A 13,830-nucleotide genomic window follows, 5' to 3' on the forward strand; every position below is an offset into this window, starting at 1 on the left:
TTGCTGTGAACCACAGATCAGGAACTTTAACATGAGAAATCATCTACAGTAATTCAAGGTCATTTGCATGTCATTGGAGCCTCTCTCTCACCCTGTCTCTCTCTCACCCAGCCTCTCATTGTCTCTTACCCTGTCTCTATCTCACCCTTTCTCTTGTTCTCTCACCCTGTCTCTCACCATGTCTCTCGTTCTCTCACCCTGTCTCTCTTTCTCTCACCCTATCACTCTCTCTGTCTCTCATCGTCTTGATGTTGAGTGATTAACAACCTCTACTTTGCATAAAGTCAGTCTTGTGAGACAAGATGACTCACCGACTGTGCTGCACCCTCTCCCTCTCAGCTTGTCCTTCAGAGAGCCCCTCAGCACACTGTCTTGTCTGCGCTGAGAGGCTGAAGGATGCTGTGTTTCCTGCCGCCAAACATGTCCACTCACCACATCGACGCGTTCAAGGTTGGAACATAAAAAAAGTTGGAAGATTGACGGTGTAAAGAATCCCATATAAAATAAAGTTTGGAGCTTTCAGTGGGTGAGGAAGGGCTTGACCTTCATGTGGTCTGATAGAAGAGAATGTTTAGTATGAATGTAAAGAGATGTGTAGGGATATAAAGTATGCTTCTTTTTTTGTATTATTGTGAATTCAGACTCAGATCACAGTTTATCTAAAAAGGTATACTGGATCATTCAGAGTTGTTGCTGTTATGGGAATGGATTACAATTATCAGCTCCCCTAGCAGGAGGAAACATACAACCCAAAGATGATTTTAAAAAGGCAGAAAACTCAGAATGTCACAAGTGATGAAACTCTACCCACCGCAAAGGAGAAGAAACAAGTGTGTGTGTGTGTGTGTGTGTGTGGGGGGGGGGGGGGAGAGGATTTCAAGAAACAGGGTAAGTAATCACAGATTGATCTGCTCCATCAGGAGTAGGCAACAACATTAGGGAAAGTATCTCTGAAAAAGTCTGAAACATTCTTTCATTCAGCTGTTTTGTTGTTAGCCTACATTAGATTAATTCTGTTGTTTTCCTGTTAGCCATGAGTTTCTTTCCTACTCTTTTAAACTAAAAGGAAAGCCAAATTAACATTATTCCACACTTTCTCATTTTCTAATTAAAGTGGGCTTCTAATACCAATCCAAGATATTACTTTGACATTGTGATGGGGTGATGGTACAGTCAGGGAGTAATGCTGTACTGTTGTGAATGTTTAGGGATATGCCATATGTGTGAATGTGTATAAGCTGCTTTACATAAAGAATGTTTGAGTGCAAACGGTCCAAAGACTAAAATTCTAAAGATACGGTTACATTAAGCCTTCAATATAATAAATAGTATGTTCTTCTTTTCACTACTAAGCAAAATATGTATATGCTTTTACAAGTACATTTAGATGTAATTTGTTCAAAGTGTAAGCTGATGTATCTTTTTTTATATTGGCAGTAAACATATAGGTATCATATACTGCCACCTAGTGGATGAGTCCCCTCACCACCGAGCTGGAGATTACATATATTAACTTAGCAGAGGCTAAGTGACATGGGAATTTGAACCTGGGACTTTCTGATTTGCAGTCAAATGTTCTTCTACAGAGCAAAACCCTTCCTACACGCATGCTTATTTTGAATGAGAAAAATCCAACTGACGCCTCACATTTGTTTTGTTTTTTTATAATTTATTTATTGAAGGAATAGCACAATACAGGTTATCTCAAGCAGTATTTTTCCTCCATGTTTTCATTCTCTTTTTTAAAACACAAATGAGATTACCCTCACCCACCCTCCCCATACACCTCTTAGCAGTTAGTATGTTCATAAAAACAAAAACATTTCTCAGTCATGAATGTACGTTCTCACAGCTAACCATCAATTTTCTTCAAAAACACAGGCCCACATATGTCTATAACACATTAAGTGACACAAATATAGTAATTATGTGTCAACCATTCTATGAGGCGATCGAATATCGATAATAAGAAAAAAAGGAGATAAATAAATAGGCAGGGAATTGAAAGAAGAATGGTTTATAAAAATAAATCAATAAACGGCTAGGAAAGGATAGAGAGGGGGGAGCTAGGGCCTCAGTTACAATTAGGGACACTCACCCAGTCGGCAACTTTTTCAGACTTTCAAAATACGAGTAAAACGATCCCCACTTGAAATAGAACTTATCCACAGACCCTCTGAGTCTTTTCCAGCTTTGGAAAAAACATTACATCTTCCAGACAGATAGAAGCTGATGGGGAAGTAGAAGATTTCCAAACTAACAAAATTCTCCTACGGCCCAAAAGTGATGTGAATGCAATGATATCCGACTGGTTTGCATTTAAACTCAGAGTCAGCCACACCAAATTTTGCTATAAGTGGACAGGGTTCCAGAACAACTCCAAGAACCTCACTTAATGTTTAAAAGCTATTGCCCAATAATGAGAAAGTTGGGGACAAGACCAGAAAGAATGCATTAGGTTGGCTGGAGAAAAATAACATTTATCGCTGCTAGCGTCCGTCCCAGGGTATATGCTGGCAAGTCTTGCTTTGCTTAAATGAACTCTATGCAAAAAGTGGCGAATCTGTAGATACTTAAAAAAGAACTGCGAGGAAGGTTATATCGTTTACACAGATTTTCAAAACTGTCAAATATGTTATCTATATATAGGTCTTTAATGTATATGAGACCGTTAATTGATGCCTCACATTTTAATGGATGGAATTATTTTTCAATAAACACTGTGGTAGTCTTGCATCCTCACATGAAACATGCTTCTGCACTCAGTAGCATTCCTTATATTTCTGAATTAACAAGCAACATAATGGACCAATGCTTACATTTGCTGGACAGTGATGATTACTTCCTTCAATAATGAATCCTATAACACTTTAGAGAATAATGTAGCCCTCACACTGCGTTCTATGTCCACATAGCACGTTTTAAGATCATGGCCTATCAGTGTTTTCCTCACATTTTAAAACAAAACTAACAGAAATATTAAATAATCAAACTCCACTGAGGTCTTATCATTTTTATTAACTGTTGTAGGGACCAACAATTTACTGATCATCTATAGACTCTTTGTAAACACATTTGTAAACATTGGCATTTTGGTTGGTACATGGCCGACCGCAAAGCATCTGAATCAGAGTTCAGTGTGAAGGACCAGCTTGGCTTTCTTCATGTTGTCGGCCACTGAGGAGAGAAGGGTTCAATCAAAACATAAATCAACTTAAACTGTATTCTTTAGTTGAAATATGATTGAAACAATATGTCAGCACACAACAGCACACAACAAACTGTGGTAAGATTCCCCTCTTGACTTGAACCCTCTCAGTACCGTGGGCTTCACATGCATGAGTAGGAACAGTTCAGAATGAGAATCTGAGCTTTGGCAGAGCTGTGTGCATGGGAGTGTTTTCAGCAAGGAGAGATGAGGCCCAGAATCTCCCAGGATAGGAGGGGAGAGAGCTACTTACAGACTGAGAGATCGCTGGCCTGGTAGGTGTAGACATGGTTGCTGTACTTGCTGGTGATGTCTGCCCTCACTTTCATGGAGGGATCTGGACAAGACAGTGGGGTTTGTGTGTTTATTTGTGTGTTGAAGAGAGAAGGACTGCAACAATTTTTGTGATTGTAGTGTAAATATTGCAAATACTGGAATGGGTGGATCTTATAGAGAAGAGCCATGACCATACCTACAAACAGAATTCTTGGGACGTAGTAACCATCAGGTGCCAGGTTAGAGTCTGTGGTCTCTTCCTGAAATGTTTTTTTAACTTTAAACTGAAATGTTCTCAGTTGTTTGAGTGAGAGTGACTTAAATGCCATGTTTTACTAAGCAACGCAAATCTCATATTGATAACCTCAGAAGTACTGTGTTTAGAATTATGTTTTTTTGCCAATGTAAATAATGTTTTTATGTTATATTCAAAAAAATATACAAATTGAACTTGTTTTGAAAAATGATACAAAGTTTTTGTATTACCACAAGATTGAGCATGATGAAATCCTGCTTTGCCATTTTCTGTATGGCCTTGTCAACGGCAAACAGCTTCTTCAGAGCTGTGGAAACAAGTTGGAAAGAAAGTGCTTTAAATCAAATGTACAATTTAGCATACACATTTATTTATTTTGATGTAGGACTACGTCTATAAAGAAAACATTTTTTTAAGAAAAGCTTACTATATTTTAAAAGACACATCTTTGGCAAATGTTTGAAAAGCAATAACATGACAGTTTAACATTGTTATCACCAAGATAATTCCCCAAGAACAACTGACTACACTGCCACTGAATTGAACAGTTGGGGTGAATAAGACCTTGTTTGGACAGTGTTACTAAAGAAAATATGCTGTATGAAAAGAAAGGATTACATTTACTGTGTGGGCAGTCCTCCTTATGATGAATGACCATCAGTGGCTTATTGCTGTGGGAAAACAGACCCATTTGGAATGCATTCCAGAGCAGAGCATGACAATGATGGGTGTGGAAACAGGATAGCACAAACATCTTGGCTAAGGGTATGTTGTCTGTCAACTGAATAATATGTTGAATTCAATACCGGTGTCACAGAAGAGTTGGATATCACATCACACAAAAATGGTTTTACTAAAACCAGTTAGATTGATAAAATAGTCCAAAGTAGAGGTCTCAAAGTAAATGTATGGATTAAGAATAGTACTTCTCTTTCATTTTCCTGAGGCCTTCCTCATAGGTCTCCACCCAGGTGATGCCTTTTCCCCAGCCTGGGGATGGGTTAGGGTTAGGATGACACATGAACAGGAATTAGGTGTGACAGTGTCTTTCTGCTGTCCTTAACACTAACTGTGGACGGGTCTTTTATCAGAATGAGAATATTGGGTTCATTGTTTTCCTGCCATTCTAGAATAAACTTAATAAAACAGATTGATGGACAGATACCCTATCCACAGGAGTGGTCCTAGGATAGTTTCTGTTTACTAAAAACCCTTGGACCAATATGAATTAAACCAATCAATCTGTATGTAAGCACATATGAGCTAGCTGGTACCTCTAGAGATGGTCTGGGGCTGCTTGTTCTTCTGTTGTGAGGAGCTGAGAATGATGCAAGATGCCAACACCAGGGTGGACAGAGACCAGGGAGACATTCTCCTTTCTCAGATCAAGTTAAATGTATTAACATCACATAGGGTTCATACAGGTTTGTAAAAGCTTCACACAAACGTTGCAAATATATAATATAAAGTTATTTAATTGAAAACATTTTTTTTTTTCAACTTTTCAACTTGTTTTTTTTCACACACAGTGAAAGGAGAGGAGAGAGGAGGAGAAGGGAGAGGAGAACAGAGAAGCATAAAACAGAGTAAAGCGGATTTGTACAATCGAGTACATGGAGCCTTCCTCCATGGTAGCTTTGTAGACTAGTTCACGTTTGCTGTGAGTAAATGAAAATGAAAAAAGGCGCGCAATGACAATAAATTATTTTGATCATGCCACCAAATACAAATTAAAACTAATAACCTAAAATACAGATATTTGTGTTGAAAATGTAAACAAAGCAACAGCAGCCATTAGGTACGTTCGACTTCATGCAGACAGCCGCCTGCAACCAGGCTGACTTGAAGCAGCCAATGGCATTCTCAGCTTCAAGGCTGCAGGCGGCTGCCGACGACACCTGCGCTGCGAAGTACCTATTGTTTTCCCAGAGCGGATACCATGATTGCCTACACCCTACCAACAGTGTTAGATTTACAGCTTCGAATTAAAATCGGAGACGATATTATGAGTAAACACAAGTTTCTTCAAATGTGTTGTCAATATTGTCAATTAAAAGCCTATACTTTTTACTTACGAATAATTTGTTTGTGGGAGTGACGCGAGTTTTTTTTATACGTGTCTGGCTTGGCCGTTCGTGACAGGCAGCTATGACGGTAGTAGCACTGTTAAGCCTCTATTTGAGCATATTTCTAAAAAACTTGGATAAACAGTATTAACTAGTTAGTTTATGTACACTGTAAGAAAAATGTACATGCCTTGTTTGGCCAATTCGGTTGATTGCGGAAGAAACTCCAACGTTTTTTAGTTATCGAAAGGAGTATCCAGCCATAGCGCTATACGCTAGCTACTTTTGGGGGAGGATAATTCCGGTTTCCCCTATCCTATGTCTCCACTAGTTACTAGAATGTTCATAACTTTTAATCAAAATATGATATTTCTAATCTGTCTTCTGTTCTACATTACAATACCCAGATTTGTGGACATTCCACCTACTCAAAGTATTTCTCCATCATGTAATTAAAGTGGTTACAAATGGTTGTGATTAGGTATGGTGGATGGAGAAGTTTTTTGTAAAAAATGGCTGCCTGAAATCACCTTGATAAAATATGATTTGCCTTAAGTAATCATAGATTTATTCACATCATAAAAATCCCCTAGTTCTCCTCTTCAATATGGTATAAACAGTTAAGCATTTGGAATGTTCAGAATTTTGGCTTAGGCATGTTTTCTTCTCTGACTCACTAGCCAGACAAGCTCAGCAAGATGAGGTTTAGACTGACTGAGAATCAATGAAGTGTTAGCTAACCCTAACCTTCTCCTGCTGAGGATCCCCCTCCAACGTATCTGCTGTGCTAAACTATCTATCAGTATTAGTGTTGTATTGGTGTTCTGCCACAGATAAGTACAAATATTTTAATCTAGGCTATCAACTCAACTTTTTATATGAATTGTTGAATAAACCTGCTTGGTAAAAATGGTGGTTGTCCGTTTGTTCAAGTACAGGTTGATTTCCAAAACAAACAGCACAGATCAGAGGGGTTAAACAGGCTATTTTGGTCAGATTTTGTGAATGATGTCTGTTTCTAAAACTGAATACTTTGTCTGCGTGAAAGAAAAAAAGAAAGAATGGAAAATAAATAATTTAGTCTCTAATAAAACTGAAACACATCAATCAACATATTTCTCCAGACAAACCTGGCAAAGAATGTACCATAATATTGCAGAATATAGGATTGCAAGCCAAATCTACAAATGTGCAATCCAGAAAGAGCTGATTAGGAATTTATAATGTAACAAAATCATACGCAAATGGATACAAATACATAATCTGTCTTACCAAGTGTGACAAGCTATGAGGAGTGGCTGTATGTCCAAATGACGCACCAACATGATTTTGAAGATCTTTTTGTTGACTAAGAACTCACCAAACAGGTAATGTATACCACTACAATTACCCCACCCCCAAACAGACACACAGCAATGTTTGATGTTACTTTGTTACCAATTATAGCACTTTCACCAGTTAAAGGCCCAGGACGTCTTTTGTAGTTTTTTAGGGCTGAAGAGAACAACATTGTTGCTTCTCAGATATGTAGGACAAGATGTTCTTGTTTATTCTTTTTTTCCTTTTTAGATTTTGTAGGGCTGTTTTGGCAGCCCCTTTGTCACTGGTCACCCAGACACTCGTCTGGGACAGTTGTTGATTGGCATGAATGCTAAAATGACAATCACACCTTAATGACACACCTCTGGAAAGGTGATCTCAACAGTTGAAGAGGAAGGTGGACAGAAGAAGACTCTGAAATGATCATTAAAAGTTGTGTTTCTTGTAAATATCGTTCTCAACAGCTTTCAATGTCATGTTTGATATGATTTTGTTTCTTATTTTGTGTATTACATTCTAGTAATAATTGTAATACTGTAACATGTATACATGTACAGGGTTTACAGAGTTTGTGCCTGCAGCAGACCAACATGTGTTCATTGTCTTGCAAGGGCACCACTTAGTCAACTGCAGCCTTGATTAATGATCCAATTTGAATTTGTATGCATTAGACAACTTTTCAGTCACATGATCGGTGCCATTTTAGTCAGGTTGGGTGTATATGGGAAGAAGTTTTTACCAATCACTTTGTGTTCTGTTTACGATACAGCTCTGGTGCGTTAGGCGCCTAGTCTTAATTGTGAATACTTTTGTTAACCATTGCTCTGAAGGTATGTTTTGTATTTGATGATATTTCATTGCATTGATTATCTTACTATTTAGATAATAAACTATTAATGTGTGCATTTTAAAGTTACTTGTTCTCCTTGAAACGTAGCCTATCTATCAAGCTACGGCGGTGAAAACTTAGATGTAGTCTGGTTGATGCGGCTAACTGATTATAAACATAGACTTTTGGAGTAGGTTTTAACTTAAGGCCTCTGAGTCACTTACAGTGGATATCCACGCTCCGAAGGAATTTACCGGAGCCATCCTACTAGGTCTACAGTGGTTAAATCCATATTATAGTAGAGATAAACGACTGAGTGGTGAACACGCATACTTTAGGGTCGGTGCTTTGATCAAGCAAACGAGTTTTACCTACGTCAGAGTTTCATGTCATTAACTGTTTAGCGCTCAAGGTTACAGGTAACGCACTTGTGCACATGTCTAAAATTGGAGTCAGATATTAACGAGTCAATTATCTCCCTGAGAATCTAACCGAAAGTGAATTGTGGTTCCCAAGCCAGGGACAAACACCAAGCGACAAATACTCTGGCCTTTCAATTCACCACCTACAATTTGATATACTTTTTTGGTACTTTGTTCACATGTTCTATTTTATCAACTGTATCTTCACTGTGGAAACACTTATTCGAACTATTTTTGTTCGGTTTTACTAGGAGTCTTAGTTTCATTTGACAATTTTTATTGTACAGCAGATTCGCTCCCTGTAAAGTGAATTCAACACCCCCACTGATGCTGTATAGGCCTACTGTCCTTTTCACTTTCTTCCTCCAAGTTCCCTCTTAACACAAGGACCAGTTGCCTGATGTTTGACACTTCTTTACGTTTGGCTTCTTGCTTTCTTCAATAAATTATATTCTTATCTAGTCACTCTTATTCCTTCACAAATAAGTCACTTCTCAATAAATCTTGAAGGCACGACCTTACATTATTAAACTTTATTACAGGCTCTAGGCCCAATAGCAAGACATACACCGTAAAAAAAGAACAGATAGGCCTACATAAACACATACAAACATACTCTTATTCATGAGAGTTTTAAAAGGCAGTGAAAGGAGTTTTAATTGACAAAATGACTGGTAGATGACTTGTGCAATATGCAATAAGTGATAGATCGACTGCTTTATTTTTTTTAAATGTAAGGTTTCTAAGGAGGGAGGTCATTCTCAATCCCCATTGGTCACAGCCACAGGCTTCAACATAGATTTTGAGTTTAATAAGGACAGCTTGCAGAGCTGGATAGGGTGTTTGAAGGAGGTAGTTTACTGATAGCAGGAATAGAGGTGTACATACAGACCTAGACTACCAGTAGACTAATTTGGAAGTATAGATAAGACATGGATAATGGAAAACATCCAACCCTTTGTGTCCAGATCAATATGACATTACATTAGGATTTGCTAATGTGATAATATAAGATGTGGTGAGTTATCCCCTGACTCCGTTTGTCCTGTATCTTCTCCTGTATCCTCATGAGAGGAGAGGTTGAAGAGAGTATCTCCATAGCACAGACACGTGCCTCCTAGCACGCCCTAGCGGTGGCATGCTATTGCCTAGCAACCAAACTAACAACGGCAGGTATCTATTGAAAGCTGAAACACTTATCAAAACAAATTCAATCGATGTATACTGTACTTTTTTACTGGCAAATCACTGCTGAACAGTGAGTTTGAAAGCGTGAACATTTGCATAAACTACTTATCTGCAGAGGAAGATAATTGTAATTGAGTTAGCCTTGTAATTTCTAAACGTTAGACTAGCTACCAGCACGGGTACAGTACTGGTAGGCTACTGTACCTATCTAGTGCAACTAGCTAGCCGGTAGCCAATTCAAGGACAAATATAATGGAAATGGACAAGCTAGCTAGCTATTTTTTTCTTCTTCACGTTTGACATTACAACATGCAATAGCTAATACGAACAGACATTCCTGAACATGGAGGCTCAGGTAATGTATCTATGTATTTCATTACAGGATTGTACCCTCACTACTGTATCATTACGCTTTACAGATTCTTGTTCGTCTTTAAATACGCTCTTCTCTTTGTATTTAGAATACCATTCACAGTAAAAAGATGCCTAAAATCCCTGATCATCCTAAACGCCTTCTTCCACAACTTCCTCGGGTACGCTAGTGTTTGGTCTGACACATCAGCACCTTATTTGGCAGTAACATGCCAATTTCAAAATGAGTTCAGTTGTGTTGGGAAAAAATACTTAATGAACATATGGTGGTATATTTCCAATGTAAGTGTCAGAAAAAGTTTTTTTCCTTAATCCACATCCAGGCCCGCTCCAAACCCCTGTGGCAGGAGACAGTCCCAACCTTTGTTTTGCAGTCACCACTCAGAGAGAAGGCCGCTGGGTTCGAAGCAGAAGTAACACACTGTCGTGAGTATCCCACAGTTCCATATCAGCATGCTATTTGTTACTTGTTTAGACCGTTTACAACTATCAAGCCCTTTGACAGACATGATAGCCTGCGTACATGGAATAAATAATTTTGACACTATGGCTGCGAAGTAATGCATAAAAAAGGCACATTGTTTCTTTTATCACTGTATTTGATAGCTATTTCATAACCAGCTTCTCTGGTTACATTTGTAACCTTAATGTAATGGCTTTGTCATGATAAACTAATAATTTGCATTTGTAATCATTACTTTCTTCCTGGTCTCAGTAGGAGACACACTTGGTAGTGTGTCTGGGAAGAAGCTTGGCCAGAGGCAGAGCAGAGGATTGGAAGATGCTGGCCTGATACCAGAGAAGCCTCGCAGCACTGCACTGCCCAAGAAAGATTGCGAGCACTTCCGCAGTGCCCTCGTCAGCATAATCCTGTATGCATGTTAGAGTCCTGTTTGACACGCACTCGCCCAATAAACCCAGCCAGCCATATCAACCAACCATTTGATCAACCACACATCCATCCATCCAGTTATTTATCCATCCAGTCATCCATCCAGTCATCCATCCATCCATCCATCCATCCATCCATCCAAGCCTAACCCTTCTTCCTACTTGCAGGCAGCAAGAACCCACCGCAGGTAAACCCCTTGCAGAGGACAGTCTGCCCCCGACCTGTGGCTCCCCCACAGCCACAGAGAAGGACGTGCTGGTGAGAGAACTGCCACAACTAACCCTTTAGAACCCACAGTATCAGGCCAGCCCATTTCTGAAAAAGGCTTGTGTCTTAGAATGAATACTGTACTCTGGGGCTGCAAAACACTGGTGTGAGTCAGGTATGTTGTGGTGGAATGACCTGTCTAGCCTTAGCAGCCCCCGCTGGCTTCAGTCGCTAGGATCCAGCCAGCCAGGGGTGTACTGAGTCTGATAGCGGCCGGCAGGAAGGACCTTCAGCGCTCTGAGACCACCATGCTGCCATCATTAGAGACAAGGTGTACAGCAGGCAGACACTTGGGCTATTGTTTGGTGTGCTTGTTGTCAGAGGCTTTTGTTGCTATGTACGGTGAGACGTTACATAGCACTCTCACGCATGGCATACTGAAAGCTTATTTCAGAGAGCACTGACACCACTGCAGTACAGAACACTTCATGTAATATAACACCAGACATGGTTGTGGCACAGCAACCAAAAAGGAAACAGCAGTATTATTGTTATTTTAAAGCAGGGAGTCAGGTAGCTGAGTGGTTAGGGAATTGCGCCAATTATCCGAAGGTTGCTGGTTCGATACCTGGCCGTGCAAAATGACGTTGTGTCCTTGGGCAAGGCACTTCAGCCTACTTGCCTCGGGGGAATGTCCCCGTACTTACTGTGTGTTGCTCTGGATAAGAGCGTCTACTAAATGACTAAATGTAATGTAAAGCAAATTGATAATATGGTTTATTCCAATACAGCATCTACAATTGCATGTTTTTGTCTTTCCTATCAGAGATATTACTATTACATCCGTAATGGGATTGACACTGAACATGTGGCGGCTATGGAGGACTCTTGGTTGGAGAATGTTCTGGACCTGGTCCCAACCCACCTAAAGATGCTGACAAAAACCATTGAGAATCTGTCTGACGAGATGAGGGAGGACTACCTGCTGAGTGTGAAGAAAGCTATCGGTATCTGACCCCAATACGTTTCAGGACCATCAGCCTTTACACTTAACACAGTCATCTCTATGTACAATACTACATGCCTTTTGCAGTTGGCCTCTAGGCATACAACATTTTTGTGGCTCAGTTTGACTTTTCCCATCATGCACTGTCTCTGTCACCTGATGGACAGAATGTTTTGTTGGGAGAGACAAAAAAGTTTGTTTGTAGTGTTTTCAAGAATGGAGACTAAATTACACATTTTTCTTTGCTTGCAGTGGACTTTGTGCTCAGAGACCCAAGGATGAATGAAGAGGAGAACATGAAAGATCCTATTCCTCACAGAGCAGAGTAAGTTCAACAACAGTAAGAGTAGTGGTTTATTTTGTTCCTTAAAATATAAAATAATAACAATACAGCAGTAAGGTAAAAGGAAAACTAAAATGTGAAGACTGAAGCTTCAGCTAATTATAACCTTTTGCATATTCTGCCAGGCAGCCCTTTCACTTTATACACAAGACAAAGACAATAAGACAAAACAAAACCCTAACCCTATATACTTGTTTGGAAGGATTGATTGCAGATAATACATAAAGAAGATAGTAGTATTCTACAAAACCAATGCTAGTATTCTACTAGCCGTATTGAATCCATATGTATTCAAATATTAGCTATTTAGTTTCACTTCACCAGATTCCTCATCTTATCTTTCCTTGTTCTCCCCCTTTAAGAATGGAGTTGGTGCCCAAGCCTTGGAATAAATCCTTTCATCATGCTCAGAAGAGCATGAAGGAAGGACTGCACTCCATCAACCCCACTATGCTGCAGGTGCTGGATTTGTGGCATGTGTCTTTTAAGTGAGTATGCTCTCACCTAAAATAACTACTACACACTGTTTAGGTGGTGGTTTGTGTGTCCAGTAGGAATTGTACCCTACTCTATGTTCACATGTCAGTAGAACTAAACTCATTTGTTCACTTTCATGATTCTGTCTTCTGTAGGAAAGTGCGCCTCATTGATGTGGAGGAGTTCCATAACACACAGGAGTCTATGGAACTCTCTGTCTTCCAGCACCTGGTTATACGTCACATCGAGAGTGCCAAGGACATCCTCCTCAAGAAGTATGTTAACTCCTTCCTGACCTGTACTGAACATGGTCAAATTCAACCTTGACACCACCACTGTTTGTATTGTACTGGAAAACAAATGTCTTTCACAGATGGTTTCCTGAAGTCCAGCATATCTACTACCAAGGGAACAAGCGCAAGATGGTGCCCAGCAACACCAATGCAGCCAAACTGCAGTCTTTCTTTAACTGTGTGGCAGGCCTGATGACTTCCCAGCTCCAGAGCCTTGCACTGGAATCTATGCAGGACTACACACATCTCATTAGTCAAAATCCGGTAGAATTACTCATATGATGGTAGATTATTGTGGAGATTACAGGTAATCTTTAAATGCATATTTAAAATATCTAAATGGCCTTTCTTCAGCTGTCAGTACGAGCCCACGAGCACCCTGGCTTTGTCCTGAGACTCATCCTGGACCAGAACCACATCCAATTTGAGCCCAACTTCAAAGACTTTGAGGTCATCCTCCTTAACGTGTACGACATGATGCTGAAGTCTGTCAGCCTGGTGCCTCGTGTGGAGACCAAGCTCTACTCTGAATGGGTAACTACTAGAGTCATGCTTATGACTGGGATTGGTTATGACTGGTGATTTACATTTTGTCATTTAGCAGACGCTCTTATCCAGAGCGACTTACAGTAACGGTGCGTTTACACGGCAGCGACGCGAGCGACAACATGCTTT

General features: G+C 39.8%; 2 protein-coding genes across 9 annotated transcripts in view; one reads left to right on the top strand and one right to left on the bottom strand.

Annotated features, from left to right (window-relative positions):
- Nucleotides 1-2,998: 2,998 nt before the first annotated feature.
- LOC146233251 (anterior gradient protein 3-like) lies at nucleotides 2,999-7,149 on the bottom strand. Of its 3 annotated transcripts, none has more exons than XM_084689911.1 (8): nucleotides 7,079-7,149; nucleotides 5,015-5,119; nucleotides 4,667-4,730; nucleotides 4,359-4,411; nucleotides 3,971-4,047; nucleotides 3,681-3,744; nucleotides 3,462-3,545; nucleotides 2,999-3,177 (listed from the first exon to the last, which is right to left on the bottom strand). In XM_084689911.1, the coding sequence occupies exons 2-8, from the start codon at nucleotides 5,109-5,111 to the stop codon at nucleotides 3,128-3,130; spliced, it is 489 nt and encodes a 162-aa protein (XP_084546037.1). In that variant the 5' UTR covers nucleotides 5,112-5,119; nucleotides 7,079-7,149; the 3' UTR covers nucleotides 2,999-3,127. The 3 variants fall into 3 exon arrangements, with proteins under 3 accessions (XP_084546037.1, XP_084546036.1, XP_084546038.1); XM_084689910.1 differs by having other exon boundaries at nucleotides 5,015-5,115; nucleotides 7,079-7,131; XM_084689912.1 differs by lacking the exon at nucleotides 7,079-7,149 and adding an exon at nucleotides 5,816-6,209 and having other exon boundaries at nucleotides 5,015-5,115.
- A 2,387-nt stretch (nucleotides 7,150-9,536) lies between these two features.
- dnah7 (dynein, axonemal, heavy chain 7) overlaps nucleotides 9,537-13,830 on the top strand; it is a 90,303-nt gene continuing 86,009 nt past the window's right edge. For 5 of the 6 annotated variants that reach the window (XM_084688971.1, XM_084688973.1, XM_084688975.1 and 2 more), the window contains exons 1-11: nucleotides 9,537-9,920; nucleotides 10,027-10,098; nucleotides 10,261-10,363; nucleotides 10,653-10,809; nucleotides 10,997-11,087; nucleotides 11,863-12,043; nucleotides 12,295-12,367; nucleotides 12,748-12,873; nucleotides 13,018-13,137; nucleotides 13,236-13,419; nucleotides 13,510-13,689. In XM_084688971.1, coding sequence (XP_084545097.1) covers nucleotides 9,909-9,920; nucleotides 10,027-10,098; nucleotides 10,261-10,363; nucleotides 10,653-10,809; nucleotides 10,997-11,087; nucleotides 11,863-12,043; nucleotides 12,295-12,367; nucleotides 12,748-12,873; nucleotides 13,018-13,137; nucleotides 13,236-13,419; nucleotides 13,510-13,689 — 1,299 coding nt within the window. In that variant the 5' untranslated portion in view covers nucleotides 9,537-9,908. The remainder of the gene's footprint in view (nucleotides 9,921-10,026; nucleotides 10,099-10,260; nucleotides 10,364-10,652; nucleotides 10,810-10,996; nucleotides 11,088-11,862; nucleotides 12,044-12,294; nucleotides 12,368-12,747; nucleotides 12,874-13,017; nucleotides 13,138-13,235; nucleotides 13,420-13,509; nucleotides 13,690-13,830) is intronic. The other variant, XM_084688972.1, reaches the window with a different exon arrangement.

The sequence above is a fragment of the Hypomesus nipponensis genome, chromosome 23 (assembly GCF_054491055.1).
Source record: "Hypomesus nipponensis isolate SF chromosome 23, ASM5449105v1, whole genome shotgun sequence".
Taxonomy (NCBI): Eukaryota; Metazoa; Chordata; class Actinopteri; order Osmeriformes; family Osmeridae; genus Hypomesus; species Hypomesus nipponensis.

What these genes read in the sequence shown, in the direction of transcription:
- LOC146233251 (XM_084689910.1), bottom strand. Translation starts at nt 7,131, where the DNA reads ATGTTGGTGCGTCATTTGGACATACAGCCACTCCTCATAGCTTGTCAC. An exon ending in GGACTGCCCACACAGTAAAT is followed by an intron (nt 4,048 to 4,358) that starts GTAATCCTTTCT and finishes TTGTTTCCACAG; the next exon opens with CTCTGAAGAAGCTGTTTGCC. An exon ending in GGCCAGCGATCTCTCAGTCT is followed by an intron (nt 3,178 to 3,461) that starts GTAAGTAGCTCT and finishes TTCTCTCCTCAG; the next exon opens with TGGCCGACAACATGAAGAAA.